The 19377-nt window shown below is 39.9% G+C and overlaps 1 protein-coding gene across 11 annotated transcripts in view; it reads left to right on the plus strand.

Moving 5' to 3' along the window:
• Window positions 1-19377, plus strand: part of RBFOX1 (RNA binding protein, fox-1 homolog (C. elegans) 1) — a 1723406-nt gene that overhangs the window by 1590935 nt on the left and 113094 nt on the right. For 10 of the 11 annotated variants that reach the window (XM_011961363.1, XM_011961369.1, XM_011961360.1 and 7 more), the window contains 3 exons: window positions 6689-6742; window positions 14974-15066; window positions 16781-16841. In XM_011961363.1, the coding sequence (XP_011816753.1) occupies window positions 6689-6742; window positions 14974-15066; window positions 16781-16841 (208 nt within the window). The remainder of the gene's footprint in view (window positions 1-6688; window positions 6743-14973; window positions 15067-16780; window positions 16842-19377) is intronic. The other variant, XM_011961368.1, reaches the window with a different exon arrangement.

Consider the following 19377-nt stretch of genomic DNA (forward strand, 5'->3'; position numbering starts at 1 on the left):
TGCCTGTGGATTCAGTGAAAAGAATTACATCCTTAACATTTGACTTAGAGCAAAGGTGGGCTGCTCAGAGATTCCTCCTCTAGGAGTTTATAAATGGATGCAAATATCACAAAAGGAACAGGAATATGCCCATTCTGAGCCATGCTGGTGTTGTTCTCCATATAAAATGGAAGGCTCTGGTTCACTACTCAAAGGCACTGTGTTGGGAATTAAGCTTGCACCTTTTACTTCTTACACACACATCATGCTTATCAAGTATGCATCTGACACAAAAGCAGAACAGGCATCCTAATATTTAAGATACCCAGCTTTGAATGCTGACATTTCAGAGGAAAAGGTCAGCTCTTGCACTTTTATCTCTCTCATTTGGTAATAACCTTGAGTTGAGCCCCTCCAACTCCTGCAGAACAGAGATACCCTCGGGCACTTTCAGGTCGAAGATGACTTTGAAAAGTACAGAGCATTCAAAGTGAGAGTTGAGGTTAAGTGTGTGTGAGGCAGTAAGACCAGGTTTGAATGATGGGCGGTAAGAGGAGTTATATTCTCTTTGCCATGTCAGGTTAGGAAGACGTCTTGCTATGCAGTCTGTTTTTTCTCATTAAGTGTCACTGTGATGTTGGCTTTGAATTCAGTTCCCTTAATGAGCATCTTGACACTCTTTCATGGTGTCACTCATTGCAGCTCACCCCAAGTTCCACCCCTAAGGGGGCTTTCCCCCCATGGTTTTCTTAGTTATCATGAAAGTTACTGCAGGCTACAATGCTAAATCACAGAGGTATTCAAAATATTCACAGGAATCAGAGAAGGGATTCTGAGTCTCTCTAGTCTTATAGAGTTAGGGTAGACAGCAAGGAGCAAGATCTTGCCAAAAAATTGTACTACCTGTCATCAAACCTTGATCCAAATATACTAGTTTCAGGACTCTTGTTTTATTTATTTGTTTATTTTTATTTTTATTTATTTATTTTTTGAGACAGAGTCTCACTCTGTTGCCCAGGCTGGAGTACAGTGGCACGATCTCGGCTCACTGCAAGCTCCGCCTCGTGGGTTATCTCCATTCTCCTGCCTCAGCCTCCCCAGTAGCTGGGACTACAGGCGCCCACCACCATGCTCGGCTCGTTTTTTTGTATTTTTAGTAGAGGCGGGGTTTCACCATGTTAGCCAGGATGATCTCGATCTCCTGACCTCGTGATCCACCCAGCTCGGGCTCCCAAAGTGCTGGGATTACAGGTGTGAGCTACCACTCCCGGCCCGGTTCTTGTTTTCGAAAAGGCAAGTTCTCACTCTGTTACCCAGGCTAGAGTGCAGTGGTGTGATCACGCTCACTGCAAACTCTGGGGCTCAAGGGATCCTCCCACGTCAACCTCCCAAGTAGCTGAGACTACAGACACAAGCCACCATGCTTGGCTAATTTTTAAGTACTTTTTCTTTTTTTTTTTTTAATAGAGATGGGGTCTCACTTTGTTGTCCAGGCTGGTCACAAATTCCTGGCCTCAGGCAACCCTCCCACCTTGGCCTCCCAACGTGCTGGGATTACAGCGTGAGATGTAAGCCACTGCACCCATCCATCACCCCCCTTTTTTTGTGACGAAGTCTTACTCTGTTGCCCAGACTGGAGTGAAGTGGCATGATCTAGGCTCATTGCACTCTTTCTCCCAGGTTCAAGCGATTCTCGTTCCTCAGCTTCCTGACTAGCTGGGACTACATGCGTGCGCCACCACTTCAAAGTCAAGATTTTCAAGCAACTGACAAGATGTCAGTTTGGCAAGATGATAGATACACTTAATGCCTATCAATTAAGAGAATGCGCCATGCATTCAGTAGCACAAAGTTAACCTTGTTCATCACAAGTAGCATCTGTGTCCATTTTTTGAAACTATTATTTTTTCTGAAAGATTTTTTGAAAGCTTTATTTTTTCTGTAAACTTTGTCTATAAAAGTACCAGGAACGTACAGATTCACAGACCCCCTTGTAATGACTCTTAAGCCTCCTTAGTTTACAACCACTATTGTAAAGAAATGCAGTTTTATGCACTAAAAATCTGTCCTTTCCTGCTAAACGTTGGTGGTCACAGAGCCATTCTTGTTATAGGATACATTTAGCGGCAGGAATCTGGGAGGATTTCCTCTTTCAGGTCATAGTTACTGCAAGAAACTACAGTTTAACTCCAATTAGGTACTTCTCACATCATTTGAACATGACACATCTCTCCTTTTGGTGCTCTATCCTGTCTTTGTCTTCCCACTTTGACAGGGGTTACAGTGAGGATAATTACAGAGAAAAACAGTCACAAAGATCTTTGTGCTCCCCCCCACCTTTTGTCTCTTGTTAAATACAGGCATGGGATTTTAAAGTCAAAAACAAAAGAAGACAAAAAGGCAACCTCCTTCTTCAAACTGCCTAAAACTTGGCAGTGGTCATTACAACATCTGTAACCATTAATAATTTGACCATGCCATCTGCAACCATTGCATGCCTAGTGGTTACTGCAGGTGACTAATTTTATTTTTAATTTGTATCTTCAGCATGTCTTCATGAAGATTAGGATTCTGATTACCTTTTTCACCTTGTGCTTCATATTCTTTACTTTCTACTCAATGGAAGCATTTGTTCCCATGTTTGGCATTAAATCTTCTAGCTCATCTTATTTTTTTTTTCCATTTGAGATGGAACATTCCTTGGGCAAGATGTTATATGGCTACAATATACAAAGCAGAAGCCCCAGTCTTTAAAAAATACCAGTTGAGGTCCAAGTGAATGGAGCTGTTCTGTACAGTGGCATTGATATTAAATGGTTCATTGGAAGGGATGTTAGTTTTATATGTGGCTCCTTTTTCCTGGAGCTTTGTCTTCATGTTAGCTATCATGCATGAGCATGCATTGTCTTTACAGATAAATGTTTGATGATCTCAAGAGAGGAATAAATGGATTTCTAACAAATTAATTGCAATATATTGTGCCCTGAATAGAATGTTTAACTTAATATTTAAAATTTAAACATTCTGGGTTTGAAGTGAGAGAAGTGGATTGTGATATATCCAGACCTCTGCTACAACAGATGGATGGATGTTCTGGATGCCATCACGGAATTGTCAAACAATTGCTCAGTGACTGCAGTTCTCAAATTTACACAACACCCTGTTGATTCCTCAGCTTTACTTTAGGGGTCAAAATACAGACCCTCTTGGCTAGGCATGGTGGTGGCTCATACCTGTAATCCCAGGACTTTGGGAGGCCGAGGTGGAAGGATTGCGTGAGTTCGAGAATTTGAGACCAGCCTGGGCAACATAGGGAGACCCAGCTTCTACAGCAATAAATCAAAAAACACAAGAAAACAAAATATAGGCCCTCTGGGCAGAAAAATAGTCCACTGAACCTCTCTTTATTATCACAAAAAGCAGATCAGATGACTTTCAGCACATGCAAAGGAAGATTTCAAGATCACTTTTTAGTAATGAGACGGGCTTGCCTGTACTTACGATGTTAATGCAAAGTTCCGTCTACCGTGATGTAATGAGGTGTGAAGCCATTATGGTGGGACAGGGCATGGTACTTTCTACTTCTGCATTCTGAACACGAAACTGACACTAAGGAAAACTGGGACGATGCCTTTCCTTGGCCTCTATGCACAATCTTTGAACTAACCTTTATGTTTTATGCTGTATCCATTGAACATCCTTCACAGTTTCTCAGAGAAATATTGTTTGATCTCAGAACATCTAAACATGCTTGGTACATATTTGCCCAAGTGTGTGCCTGTAAACTTCTAGATCTTGTTTTGTGTTTTCAGACAGAGTCTCGCTCTGTCACCCAGGCTGGAGCGCAGTGACACATTGTGGGTTCACTGCCACCTCCACCTCCCAGGTTCAAGTGATTCTTCTGCCTCAGTCTCCCGAGTAGCTGGGATAACAGGCTCCTGCCAGCGTGCCTGGCTAATTTTTATATTTTTAGTAGAGACAGGGTTTCACTATGTTGGCCAGGCTTGTCTTGAACTCCCGACCTCATGTTCTGCCCGCCTCAGCCTCCCAAAGTACTGGGATTACAGGTGTTAGCCACCGTGCCTTGCCTGGATCCTGTTCTTGAAACAGCTATTGAGACACCTTGTGTGGATTTGAGGCGTTGTTGAATGCAGCTGAACATTGCTGTTGAGCAAACAAATGCTAGTTATGTCTACGAATGAGTTTTGTCTATTTAAATTGAAAATGTGCCAGCTGTGTTTACATCATTAGTAGCAAACTTCCCAATTAAACTGTTGATACTATAAATACAGTACACAACTGTCTTGGAAATGGGGCTTACATCAGCATTCTTCTTCGGGCTTGTTTCACTGGCTTTGAGAACCGTCAACCTAACAGCAACTGCCACAGAAGCAAACTTTGAGACCATTTCAGGGCAGCTGATGTCATTGTTTCATTTCGGGAATGACACATGCTAAGACTGCTGTTTGATTGGTTCTGTCTCAATCAGATCTTATTTTAAAGGAAATGTTTTTGGGTTGACTGCCTAGAGAATGTTCCATAGATGACAGTTGCATCGTGGTTTTGGAAGAAGTCCTTGTGAAGCTTCTCTTTCTGTAAATATATGTGCTTCTAGGCTCTTATGCCTGAAATAAATATGATAGCGTCTGTATAGACTGAATATTCTAGGGTGTTTGTATCAAAATTACTGCTTGAGGAGTTCACAAAACTGGAGGTTTCTTTACTATGAAATTCAGTTCACATTTGAACGGCAAATCCTTCATTTCCCCCATCTGAAAGTTTTCTTCTATTTCCAGTGATTTTTCTCTGCCTAAAACTAGGGCACTGAAAATGCTCTGTAAAGGAATTCTCTTGACCAAAAGATCTAAGTCCACAAATTGCAGGATGAGTTAGCTGCATGTTTGTTGGCATTTCCATTGTGTGTGCAAGCAATGTGACCCATTTCTGTATTCTCTTCTGAGTATTTTCTCCTTGGTTTCTTCCTATCCTTTGCTTCTCTGAGCAGAAGTACTAGTAGTTCTTTGTTTCTCAACTAGAAATATGCACATCTATGATTCCCATGGCTGGATAGTGTATGGATCCTGAGGCATGGGCACATTTCTATGGTACAGAATGACAAACTTTTGGTTACTTTTTTCCATAGTCAGAAGTATTTTTGTTTCAAGACTGAGTTGTCTGTATTCCAGTAGCATACACATTTATTTCTACTGTTTCGGGGAGGGTGGATTTCTTTGTTTCTTGAATGTTAGTAGGACCCTCTTGACATTCACTCTCTGCGTCTCTGGATACTCTGACTGGAACACATTGGTCAGGCAAACCTCCCCTGTTTCTTGTGTGGTCTTTTTGCTTGTTCCTTTTTCATCCTGCCCCACCCCTCACCCCAGTCACTCTGTCCTCTGCTACACAGAAGTACGTGTAATGCTCTCCACTCAGGGGAGAGATGGAATACAGAACCTCTGAGGGTCATAAAGGATGCAATTAAAATCCAGAATGCAGAAGTGAATGGAATGATAGGAAAGCGCCAAACAAAACAAAGAAAGAGGATGGAAATATTTATGTTGCTCTGTTTTTTAATCACTCAAAGGGCACTTGCTCTCATTCTGCATGGAGATAAAATTCTCATTTTATTTTTCCCTGGGCCATGGTACATGATTTTACATCACCCTGTCTCTTGCCTGCTTGTACGCAGGTTAGGCTATTATACTCAAGAAATGCCCACACTACTTCGGGTGATCTCAGAAAACTGAAAAACTTCCAAGGTTGGAGGAAAGGATTTCGGATGATCTGATGCCCGTAGTTCTAGGGCCCATACTCCCCATTTTGAAATGTGAATCTGGAATTGCTTGATGTGCATTTCTCACTGGAAACTCCAGATTTCACCAATTTAAAAAATATGTAAGATGCAGTCATTGAATTTAAAGTTCAAATAAACCACAGATATTAAGTATAAGTATGTCCCAAATATTGCGTGTGATATATCCTGAAAAATCTGAAATTTAAATTTAACCAGGTGTCTGCATTTTATTTGTCTCTCTTTATAATCTGAGTCTCTGTTTCTGGACTTTTCATAGAGCCTAGTCATGCTAGTTGTCTAAAATCTGTTTAACAATATAGAGAATTATCTTGAGAGAATTTCAGCCCAAGCACTGATTACAACTGCTGATAGCATCATGGTGATGGTGCCTGGATAGTGGAGTTTGCTTTTGTGTTCATACTTTCTTTCTCATATGATAGAGCTGCTCCTAGATTTTATGTGAGCTGGGAGCCAAAACCAGTCACATCAAATTCTCACTGGACATTGATTATCAAAATCGCATTTCATCAAGGGTGTTTCTCCCAGTGTTTGGTGGGATAGACCAGAAAGGTCAATGTATATACGTACTAGCCACTTTTAAATCTTGGCTGCTCAGTGCCTGGGAATGCAGACATGCACACAGGAAAAAAAAAAAGAAAAGAAAAGAAAAGAAAAAGAAATATAGAATTCACCTCTTAATATTTTGTACCAAGCCCTGTTGGTGTGTTCCATCATAAGGAGAAAATATGGGTGGTTTTATTTTCTCTTGTGTCAAGCACATGAGCCATAAAACATAAAATGTATATCCTTGATATTAAGAGAGCAAAAATTGGCGTCGGAAACAATCACTACTGTACCTAATAACGTCTACTGCATTTCTCCTCTTGCTTATAAGATATTTCTATTTCTTTGCAGCAATTTGGTAAAATCTTAGATGTTGAAATTATTTTTAATGAGCGAGGCTCGAAGGTAAGCCACTTAATTCGCTTTAGAATTGTTCAGTTTATTTTTAAACGTTTGTTGTAAGGGGAAACAACTGCACTGTCTCAACCAGCTCATTGTGAAAATACACTTCAGCGGGAGTTCCCTTAGAGACCAGCTTCCGTTTTCAAAATGGTGGGAAAGACATCGGGTTCAGTTTAAAATGTATAAGGGGAATAATTTTCAATTGCTGTTTATATATATATATATATATTTTTATCAAGTTTCCAGAGGAAAATTATCCATGCTTAAAAAAATAATGATGTTGCTACATTTTTGTTTTTCAGTGATAATTATGTTCTTTATATTAAAAAGTGAGTTGATAGTCTCATGAGCAGGTAAATATGTGATTATTCTGTATTAATAAAGTGCAGTTATTTTCCTGGGTTGTAGGGGAGAAAAATCTCATATACACCAACCTTTTGAATGTAATTTTATTCATTACTATGTTTACCAATCCACATTTTGCGATTTGCCATTGCTTTGAGTTTGTTTTTTCAAGGAAACCAATTTCTAAATGGATTCCCTAGGTCTCATCAAAGTCAGGGGCTCTGTGGGGAGGTTTGGGATCAGGAGAGGTTCTGTTTCACAACAGATATACGGGCTGGGTGCAGTGGCTCATGCCTGTAATCCCAGTACTTGGGAGGCTGAGGTGGGTAGATCACCTGAGGTCAGGTGCTCAATACCAGTCTGGGTAACATGGTGAAACCTCATCTCTACTAAAAATACAAAACTTAGCTGGGTGTGGTGGCGGGCGCCTGTAGTCCCAGGTACTTGGGAGGCTTGCACCCGTGAGGTGGTGGTTGCAGTGAGTCGAGATGGCACCACTGCACCCCAGCCTGAGTGACAGCAAGACCCTGTCTCAAAAACAAACAAAAGAGATATGTTGGGAGAAGAAAAAAACACAAACACTTCTAAAGCCTCCTCTCTATCAGTGGTTAACCAAGGGTGGTCCCAGACCAGGAACATCAGCATCACCTAGGAACTGATTAGAAATGCAAGTCCTCAGGCTCCAGCCCTGACCTGTTGAATCTGAAACTCTCAAGTTAGTGCTCAGCAACTTGTGTTTTAACCACGCTTCCAGGCCTGTCCTTAAAACGATCAACGCTGTGTCTCTCCTTTTAGACCCATGCCAAGCCTTCGCTGTGAGTGTAACAGGCAGTGGTGCTTACTAGTGTTGGGCTTTGGTTGTTGCTGCTGTTCTTCAAGTGTCTTCTTACCACCTGCACCCACAGAACACTCAGGAACCCCCATGAAAATCCCCAATTGAGGAAAACAACACATGAGGCCTATCAGCAGACACAGGGGGTTAACAGGGAGAAATGATGGAGAAAAAAAAAGATATGGATCTTGGTAACCAGAAAGTCAATGCTTTCAATAGCTCTGCCAGGTCTCCTGGCTGCCACTCCCCAGGCTGTTAGGAATTTTAAGTTCCCTTCTCCTTGCATCCTCACACTATGAATGCAAATGTTGAGAGATACTGGTTTCAGCCCATTGACTCTCCTTACACTGGCAATTTGGGGCAAGTCAGCATCATGGAGGGTCACTAAGTGGTACTGGCTTTATTTGAAGTGTCACAGGCCACAGTGCCAGTTCTTTTGGGTATATATAACCACCTTTGCCCCATAAAGGAAACGTTTGAAATTTTTTTTTTTGGACAGTTTTCTTCCCTCCTAAGTTGATTTAGTACTAATTAGCTAGGATGATGTTGATCGCATCAAGGAAAGAAAACCGCAGTATTTTCTCCTGCACGGCCAAAGTGATGTTGTAATCTGTCAGATGAGTGAAAACAAAAGCAAAACAGAATCCATTACACTTTGTGATTCTGCTCCTTCAGGGACCTTGTCATTTTTCCATAGCTTCAGATATTTTACAATCATTCTCGAACTTAACTCTCTTCCTGCTTCTTGTATGAAAATTATTATGGGGACTCTCTCTATAACTGCAAAGCAAAGTGCATTGAGAGAAAAATGTGCCCAGCCTAATCCTGTTCACTCGGGCCTTCTGTATTCTTGGCAAAATTGTAGATGACCTGAATGTTGACCAACTTTGTTCTGACTCTCAGTCTGTCTATAGCAGCACTGCCTTCAAAGATGTGTTTGGTTTTATTTTTTAATATGTTTAATTTATGTTTTGTTTTGTAACTTTTGCCAGTTGAAGAAAGCTATTTAATTCCTTCTGAGAGCCGTTTTGGGACATTAGAAGAATATCATTTGCTATTTTGAAAGTACAATGGCGATACTATTTTTAAGACATCTTTCGTCATTCCCATGATTAGTCTATCTCTGGGGGCTTCAGGAAAAAGACCATTTAAGTTTGCTGCATCCAGATCCTGACTTTGTGAAGCTGCCTTTTTTTGGTCTTTATTCTTTTGGTTTAGGAAACATCCAAAATAGCCTCTCTCAGTGGGTATGCGCCCTCTGAAAGAGCTTGTCTTGCAGGTGTTAGAGCTGACTGTTTAGGTACTGCTGGAATGGCACTGAGACAGTCCAGTTGGAACTCCTAAATGGGGGCAGCAGCTCACAGGGATATTTTTCATACTGGACGTTATCCTTTATGGGAAAGGGCTGTATTTAGATGAGCATTTCCATTTTAATGGTTCAGAAACCTGAACCATCGCTATGCCCTCATTTTCATCATTTGGTGCTGGACAGACAGCCAGAAAATGAGTGGGCCCTTACACGCCAGGAACTCACCTTCTTGCCTTTCATTCTCTAAAGCAGTTCTTCAGGCAGGCCACTCAGTGCTGAAGGCTGTGTGTGTTGGGTGTGTGCGTATGTGTATGCGGACATGGAAACCCATACGTAATTCAGGGCTGGATGCGCATTCCAGCCCTTTAGGAAGCTGAGGTGGGAGTATTGTCTGAAACCAGGATTTCAAGACCAGTCTGGACAAGAGAGAGACCGCATCTCCACAAAATAATTAAAAATTAGCTGGGCATGGTGATACACACTTGTAGTCCGAGCTACTGGGGAGGTTGAGGCAGGAGGATTGCTTGATCCCAGGAGGTCAAGGCTTTAGTGAGTTATGACTGCACCACTACACTCCAGCTTGGGTGACAGAGTGAGACCTTGTCTCAAAACAACCAACCAACCAACAAGATACATGCACAGACAGTAAGTGTATTATCTTGGAAATGTATAACTCAAATATTTAATGTATGGATGAATACCAAGACTGTGTCACCTAAAAATACAAAATTATCTGGGTGTGGTGGCACATGCTTGTAATCCCAGCTACGCAGGAGGCTGAGGCAGGAGAATTGCTTGAACCCAGGAGACAGAGGTTGCGGTGAGCCGAGATGGAGCCATTGCACTACAGCCTGGGCAAGAAGAGTGAAATTCTGTCTCAAAGAAAAAACAAAAATCTACACTTTGATCTTTGGTTAAGTAGCTATCAGTAAGTGTTTGTTGCATTTCATGAGAGCCAACCATGAGTAAGGCAAAAATATTTTCTGTCTTCATGGGCTTTCCTGAGTAGCAGGAGAGATGGACTAGGAAGCTGAGTGACTGCAGTAGCCTATGTTGTTCTATGGTGATGTGAGGGGCTGCTGAGAGTTTGAACAGGCAGATGGATATTGTGAGAAGGCTTACTGGAAAGAAGGAACATGTAAGCTGAGAGTGAGAGATGCATAAGAATTTCCCGGAGAGGGGAAAGAGGGATGTCTTGCAGGCAGGAGGAGTTGCATGTACAAAGGTCATTGGAGTAAAAGTGAGACGAGAGGGCTCAGAGTCCCATCGGAAAATGATTCTTCAGATACTCATCAACAGCTCCCCCCTCTTCTGAATATGATTTCCCTGCACCAGAAACTAGAGGACTGGATTTTTTCATCTAAGATGAAAAATCCGTACATTCATCCATCCAGCATGCTTTAAGCCTTTAAGATCTAAAATGGTGTATTTGCATGAATGCAAAAAAAGGAAGATATTGCCTAAAAATACAAAAGATGAAAAAAGAACAATAACTAGGATACAGGAGGATCAGAATGTATGATTTGCAAAAATATTTTAAAGTAAGCAAGTCACGCCGGTCTGGCAATCCTCTTAAGGCCCCCGTTATCTGCCCTACTGATTGTACCTGTTCACAGCAGGGCACAGACCACTGGTTTCTTTTCTTCAGTAGCATTAAAGGTCAATACTGGGAAGATGTGTCTCTGACTCCCCTTCTCTGTACCCCTTTCTTGCAGTCTTGATTTTTTAAGCAGTTACACATCAGCATCACACTCAGCCCTATGCCCAGCAAGCCAGGCTCAGAATGTGCTTGTTTTGTTCTCCTTTTTAAGGCAAAGGTAAAAATATTCATCATCTTTTTAAAAACTGCAAATTGCTGTTTCCTTAAGTTAGAATCCTGACCATGAGGCAGGTCAGAAAAAAACAACCTTAGCACCTGTTCTCAAAGTGGCCTGGCACCTGTGCTTCATAGCAAAGGTTCCCTGCTCGTGGAGAGGACCAGGTGAGGTCTCTCTGGTTACATTGCAACCCCCAGGTGAGAATTTTGATAACCTGCTAACCCAGGGAGGCCGTGCCACTTCTTTTCTGTATGGGAGGTAGAATTGTCCAATGGAACAGGTAGGAAAGTCTGTTTGGCATTTTGATGACTGTCTGGAGCAAGTTCTTTCTGCACCCAACTTTGGCAAATGTCAGCTCTAAATGAGGAGTACCAAGTAGCTGACAAGAGAGAAAGAAGTTTCATAGAATATAAGGAGAATAATAATAAAATAATTAGTATATTCTCCTCGCTTAAAAAGTGAGAACTTGAGAATAGATTAGGCTATTTCCTTTTTAGTTCCTGCCCCTTCCTTGGGATTCAAAATGTATTTCTCTTTCTGCCTTTGCCTCTCCTAAACATCCATGATGCTGATTTCAGGGCAGTAGGTGTGCCTCGGGTTCAGACATGAAGCATGAGAGCAAGATTCTGGAGGATCATGTTGGACAGGTGGGTGAGTGTTCAGTCTCACCTGGCTATGTTCTTCCCGGTGCTGTGGTAATAGTGACTGCTAGTTCCCATCAGCAGAAATGACACCACCTCGCCCTCCAGCTATACCAGGGGGGCTATGGATTTTCTTGTCTTGCCTAGAGAGAATATAAATCCAAAGCCCTCGGTTCTCTGATTCCTTTTGGAATATGTGGCATGGCTATGGTTGCTAGGAAGTTAGGCCCCTCAGGGAGGAAGAGAACGTTACCAAGAAGCCTGGGACATGCGGTTTTTAGCTGGACCTCTACGTGTAAGCTCCAAGTAACCGAGTCAAAATCTACAGTCAAGAATCTATAGAAATCAGCAATACAAAATTCTACTTATTACAAAGAATGCAAACCTGCTGTTTTTGAGACAGGGTCTCACCCAGGCTGGAGTTCAGGGGAACAGTCACAGCTCACTGCAGCCCCAACTTCCCGGGCTCAAGCAGAAGAATGTTCCCACGTCAGCCTCCCAAGTAGCTGAAACAATAGGTGTAGGCTGTCACACCTGGCTTTTTTTTTTTTTGGGGGGGGGGGGGAGACAGGGTCTTGTTCTGTCACCCAGGCTGGAGTGCAGGGGTGTGATCACAGCTCACTGCAGCTTCAATCTCCTGGGCTCAGGCTGGGATCACAGGGGCACACCATTACACCCAGCTGACTTTTTTTCTTTTTTCTTTTTTTTTTTTTTTTTTGGTAGAGATGGGGTTTTGCCATGTTACTCAGCCCGGTCTCAAACTCCTGGGCTCAAGTGATCCTCCTGCCTTGGCCTTCCAAAGTGCTTAGATTACAGGTGTGAGCCACCATGCCTGGCCCAAAACCTTCTTTGGATGGTTTTGATCACGCATAGTGAAATGAGAGGTCATGGAAATCAAATCACTGGGCCACTCATTTTAAGTAAGCACATTTCTGGACTCCACTCTGCGATTCTAGTCCAGTAGATCCAAAGCAAGGCTCCGGAATCTCAATGTTTAATGTGCTGCCAAGTTCCTTCTGATGTGCGGCTAAGTTTGGTAGATACTGGCCAAGAGTTAGAACTGTCAAATTGAGCGAAATTCCCCTAAATTCTGTCTTTTTTCCCTTTGAAAAACAATCATTTCTGAACTATACAGTTAGCGAGTATATTTGCTTACCCAATATGGGCATAGTGCATGCACAAGACTAAGCAAGACCCTTCTGTTACAGAGCAAGTAGTGTTAACTGAATCAGATAATTCAGGCTTATCCTAATCACATACCCTCACGATGGGAAAGATTATGGAAGGTAATTTGGTTCAATCCCCTAAAGAAACGTTATTTTTCTCAATACAGTTCACCCTTGAACACGGGTTTGAACTGTGCAGGTCCACTTATACGTGAATTTTTTTCTCCAACCAAAGGCAGTATTCCCAGGATGTGTGACCCGTATATAGAGGGCTGATTTTGGTCTATACTCACGTTCCACCATATACAGAGGGCTGATTTTGTTCCATACTCACATTCCACGGAATGACTGTGGGACTGGAATATGCAAGGATTTGGGAATCTGGGGCGAGGCTGTCTTGGAACTAATCTGTAGTGGATTCTGAGGTACAGCTATCTATAGAATCCTGACAAATCATCATCTACCCTCACTGGAATACATCCACATCCCCTGTCCTCTGCGGCTGATGAGCCTGTTCTGACTGTTGAAAAGTTCTTAGCCAGCCCATTGGACAATACCTTTTTGTTTTATTATACTTTAAGTTCCAGGGTACATGTCCACAACGTGCAGTTTTGTTACATAGGTATACATGTGCCATGTTGGTTTGCTGCACCCATCAACTAGTCATTTACATTAGGCATTTCTCCTAATGCTCTCCTTCCCCCAGGCCCCCACCCCTGACAGGCCCTGGTATGTGATGTTCCCCACCCTGTGTCAAATAGCTCTTTAGCCTTAAATTTGGAGGTCATTATAGAGATCTAATGTAGGATTGGGAGTTATCACCAGTTGGTTGTAACTACCATGTATTTGTAATTATTGTGCATTTCTTTAGTAGAACTGGGTATTACACTGTCCCAACTAAGCTTGGCGCCAACACAGATTATTTGATGCTAAAAGGAGCCCCAACGTATTGCTTGATTTCACCCAGTTTACAGTGAACAATCAGAAAGAGCTGGGGATATTTATGTGAAAATTGTTCAAAAGGTTGGTGTATATTTCTGAACAAGATGTACAAATATTTTTAGGGGCTTTAAAAATAATGTGTCATATTTTCTGTACTTAGGAACAATGTCAGTGAGGACAAAATATGGATTTTGACAATATAGTTTAGTGGGGTTGATTTTTGAGGTTGAAATATTAAAAGCCAATGTACCTGTGGTAAATTAAAAGGTATATATGTTATCTATCAGTAAAAGAGGAAGTGGCCAGAATATTATTACAAATTACATTCTATTAACAAAGTTTCCTTGCTACCTGTTGATATGAAAAGTAAATATTGACCTAATGCCAGAACTTTACAATATGGGCACACCTTTCCCTTTCTGGTTAATAAAGTAGGATGGAAGATTGTCAGATTCAAAATCAAGTATGCAATTTGAAGAGTGGGGAAAGTATGATCACAAACATTGAATTGTTTGTATTAATCAACTGAAGTTTATTTCTATTCATTTCATGTGACTTTTTTGTTTACTAGACCAAAGAGTTTAAGGTTTATTATTAAAAAAGGTCTTCCTTTTTTAGGCTTTTACCTTTTATTTTTGAGAAGTAAAGGCTATAGAACTGACAAATTTGAATAACCCTAAAACTGCATGAAGAAGAGATGTTCTTAAAACCACACGGCATGACTCTGTAGGCAATGTTAGAGGATTTTGGCATTCATTGTTGAATTTCGTGCACACGTTTTATTTTATTTTATTTTTAATTTGCATGTCAAAAAAGTGGTTCCCTTTTCTTTTCCTCGTTATTTCATTTTATTCTCTGTGAAGACACTGTAAATTTATTTTGATCTCATTTTCTTTTCGTTAGATTTATTTTCTTCTGTAGTGACATTTAGAAAGGTATTTTTGGTATCCTTCTTTGAATACTTCAGGGGTTACAGCTAACTGGTGACAGAAAAAAATATCTTGTTCACATTTGTCGCTTAATTATTGCACATCTCAGGACTCTTATAATTTCTCTAATTTGCATGTTACAGAACTGAAGCCAGGACAAGAAATAGAAATTAAAGCGAGAGAACGTTACCAAGTGGTCGTTGACTGAAATAATAATCTGCATGTTGTTTTCCCTTCTCCCTCCTGCATGCAGGGATTTGGTTTCGTAACTTTCGAAAATAGTGCCGATGCGGACAGGGCGAGGGAGAAATTACACGGCACCGTGGTAGAGGGCCGTAAAATCGAGGTGCATGTTCAAAATATTTTCCTTTTCATCTTTTTTATAAATGTCTGCTTCACGCTCATTCGTTGTTCCAGATGCATCATTGGCGTCTTGTATGTGACCCTATTCCCCCTCATTGTTTATATATATATATATATATATATATTTATATATAAAAAGGAAAACTGGCCTTACTTTTTTTTATTTTACTTTATTATGTTACTCTTATTACCACTGAAAGGTGGATGGCAAACGTGAGACAAAAGAAAGGTTAATCGGAAAGGGTTTTTTTTGTTGTTGTTGTTATTTTCTATGTTTTATAATCAATGGGTGCAATAGGTTCCAAAGAATAGACAGTGTTGCAAACCAAACAAAATACAGAACAGTTTATTTTTCTTTTTCTTTCCACTTCAGGGTTGAAGAGGGATCCACAGTGGTTTGCCAATTAAACCAAATTGGGAAAGCAAAAAAGATTGTGTTTTTTGTTCTGTTTTGTTTTGTTTTTTGGAAAAAAAAAAAATCAGAGGTTTTTACTAAACCTCTCATTTTTTTTTTTTTTTTAACAAGCCAGTTTGAATTTCTGTATTCTTTTGATAACAAAGTGAATAACCAAACAGGATTTCCTGTTCAATATCTGGCCCCTGTTCACTGAAAGCATAAATACCAAAATACTGACACTCAGAGAGTCTGCTATTTGTGCCACTGGGATCTCCCGCAACATAGCCACAGGGTCATATTTGTTAATTTTTTTTTTTTAATACCAGTTACAAATGCTTTAGTCTTTGGAGTAAGATGTTGCATATTTTGCCTTTCATTTTCCCCTTCGACGATAACGCTTAGGCCCCTCACCAAACTCTCAGTAACCATGGTAACTGTATACAAACCCATGCTGGCGATGGTGGTGAATGGTAAGTGGTGAAGTCCATCTGCCGTTTCACGTATTTAGTGCTGATATATCTATATACATATATATACCACGTGAATTTTTTTGACTTGTCGTATTAAGTTTTCTTGATGCTCTATTTTTTTGGATATTGGTACGCCTGTAATTGAGTGTACGTTCTAAGCTAGCCTGGGAGGCACTGACTGGATTGAGTTATGACTGGTGCACATCTTACTCAGATTGTTAACTCCATATTGTGTTAAACAATGCACCCTCTCTTTTATCCTTTTGTTAGCTGTGACTTTAAAGCTTGAATGATTTTGTTAATTCTTGCGATGTAAAAGGCTCTTGTTCCAAGTGTTGAATGCTAGATGTTGCTTTCCTGATGGTTCTTTCCTCTTAAAGTGTTGCACACGGCTAAGACTTGTTTGTCCCTTTTTTTGACATTTATGTTCCCTTGTACCTTGTCTATTCTCTCTTCTCCACTGCATGCTCCTTCATATAAATTTTATTTTATGTTAAAATATTGTTTCTGTGTTACCATGGAGTACATGCATGCTTTTAAATCTTCAATTATGCAGTATCTTTTAATTTGCTTTTACTGTCTCTTTATTAAACTCTTAATGATATGACATTGCTTTATTGAAATGATTTGTAAGTTAAATGGTTATGAAGTACATGTAATTTTTAAAATGTATGATTTTGTTATGCACCTACTGCCTTTTATAAATTAAAATGCATTTTAGTTTTCAGTTTTCTTTTTTTAATAAGTAATCACGGTCATAATGCATGCAACTAATTGAATTGGGAGCTGGCCCTAGAATATGTGCTTATTTGAGTTTTCTATGTACATAGGTAAATAATGCCACAGCACGTGTAATGACAAATAAAAAGACCGTCAACCCTTATACAAATGGTAAGTAGAGATTGGCCTTTTACAAGAAATTCTCTCTACCTCTAACTCTTCAAGTAACTTAACCAGAGATTCTATTACAATAAGCTGTGTTTGCTGGGCATTGACACTGTTTTTACTACTGACCTGCTGCTACAGTGAACCACCTACATCAATAAGATTATTTTCACAACAAAGGCAAATGGAGTGTTCAGGTTAAGTGTGTATGCCCTTTTTCCCTTCTTTCTAGAATAACTCTTGTTTGGGATTGTGATGCAGCAATTATTTGGAAATTAGTTTGATAATTTAATTGGTTATTACAGTAAGTTGAGGGGAGAATTGGAGGTTTAGTTTGTTTGCTTTTCAACACCATCTCCTCGTTGATTACTAATCATTCCTGGAGGTGCAATCACATAATTTATTCTGTCTTTGAGTCTTCTCCAGAAAGATTAGGCATTTGAAGTGGTTTGGAGGATACCTCATGTCTGAATTCCACAGGGTTATCAGAACGTGTGAGTGAGTTATTTGTTCCTCTCTGGGCTGTTCAGTGTTATTTTGGGCTAGTTGAGAATGTTGCTGTGTATTGCACACCCCATCAGGACAATGCAATTTCTGTTCTTATCAATAAAACTTCTGAAAACTCCTAAAAAGCATTCACATATGAGTCATCAAAAATGGTCAAACATTTTGATTCTTTAATTCTTCTCAAAATAAGTATCTCTTAAGATATATGGGGGAGAAACCAGCCTCTATGTTAATCACTTACTTAATTGTACCAAAAATTAAAGCAATGAAGTTGAAGTATAGACACATGATAGAATATTATGCCCATTAAAATGAGCAGGATACAGACCATAAAGGGTCTCATAATTTAAAAATTGAAATAAATGTTTATAGCCTAACTTTAGATAAATGATAACATGCCAAAATGCTAATTGTTGTGTTAAATTGTGAGACTGGCAAACATTTTTTCTTTGATTCAGGTTTATGAAAATAATATAACTTTATTACATCAAAAGAAGATATATGGAATTTTATACTTCTAAAGTTTTAATTGCACAAGGAGATACAGACTTTTTAAAAGTAAAAAAAATATATTAAAAGAAACATTAAAGACAAGTCTAAAATATATTTTAAGTAACTCCGTTGCCACCCTGGTTTCCTACCTCCCCATCACAGGAAGCCACTATTACAGATTGCTGTCTATAGTTTTATTTTGCGTATTCATGCCTATGCATGTAATAGGTGTTCATTTGTAGTATTCACAGTATTGTATACATTTTTATGTGAATAACATGATACACCTGATAATTGGGTTTTTATAAATCTATATAGAGTTCTTTCAGTGTTAATATATACAGATTAGACTAATTCATTTCAGTGGTTACATAATATTACACAAAACAGATGAATGAGTTTAATCAGAACTAAATACTGATTGTTAGATCATTGTTTTGTTTTATTGTGATTAGCAATGTATTGTCACTTGGTAGTTTTGTTTTTCCTGTTTCTTTGCCAGTGACTACCAATTTGACAGTCAGTTTGCTCTTAATTTTAAAAGGGGCATCATTAAACAGGGATATACCATCTATATAATAGGGCTCTAAGTTAAAAGACCAGAAGAATTGCTTATTCTGCTGACCATTTTTCTCAGCTTTATCAACCAAGACATGCCCTTAAATGGTATAGACTATCTTCACACCAGACTTTTAATGCCCAGTGCTGAACTGAAGCAAACCTCTGATTTATGTGTCATACAGCCTTTCTACTTGGGTAAAAGCAGTGACTCTGAAACTTGCTAGATTTAAAACATGCTGACATCAACCTGACGGTTGAGCATAGTCTTTAATTACGAAGTTGCACAGTTGCCCAGGCACATGCGAGCCTGTATATGACTAGCTGCTCATGTGTGCTGAGTGAGAAACTGGAGCAAGAAAGCAAATATTATTCCATAAGCCATGTGCATGTATATTTATTTTAAAAGAGTTATTGATCAATTTTATGCCAAGGGACTGAAAACTAGACCTGTAGGATTTTTTAAACACAATTCAAAGCCCGTTTATAAATAACTAGCTTTTCTGGAATATGAGGTATGCATTATGTGAGGCATTTTAAGTGCACTAGACACAAATGAATTCCTGTAAAGAGGACATGATTATCCCTGCATTTAGAGATGCAACACTGAGGCTAGAGAAGATGAAGTAATAAAGCATTTTTTTTTTTTTTTTTTTTGAGACAGGGTCTCACTTTTTCACCCAGGCTGGAAGGCAGTGGCACAATCTTGGCTCCCTGCAACCTCTGCCTCCCAGGCTCAAGCAATCCTCCCTGGTAGCTGGGACTACAGCCATGTGCCACAATGCTCAGCTAGTTTTTTACTTTTTGTAGAGATGAAGTTTCACCGTGTTGCCCAGGCTTGTCTCAAACTCCTGAGCTCAAGCAATCTGCCTGTCTTGGCCTCCAAAATGCTAGAATTATAGGCATGAGCCACCACTTCTGGCCTAGCATTTTCTTTTTATTATGAAGTAACAAAATCTTGTGACCATGCCTGCGTGTGTGTATC

This window comes from Colobus angolensis, unplaced genomic scaffold (genome assembly GCF_000951035.1).
Source record: "Colobus angolensis palliatus isolate OR3802 unplaced genomic scaffold, Cang.pa_1.0 Scaffold55, whole genome shotgun sequence".
Classification (NCBI taxonomy): Eukaryota; Metazoa; Chordata; class Mammalia; order Primates; family Cercopithecidae; genus Colobus; species Colobus angolensis.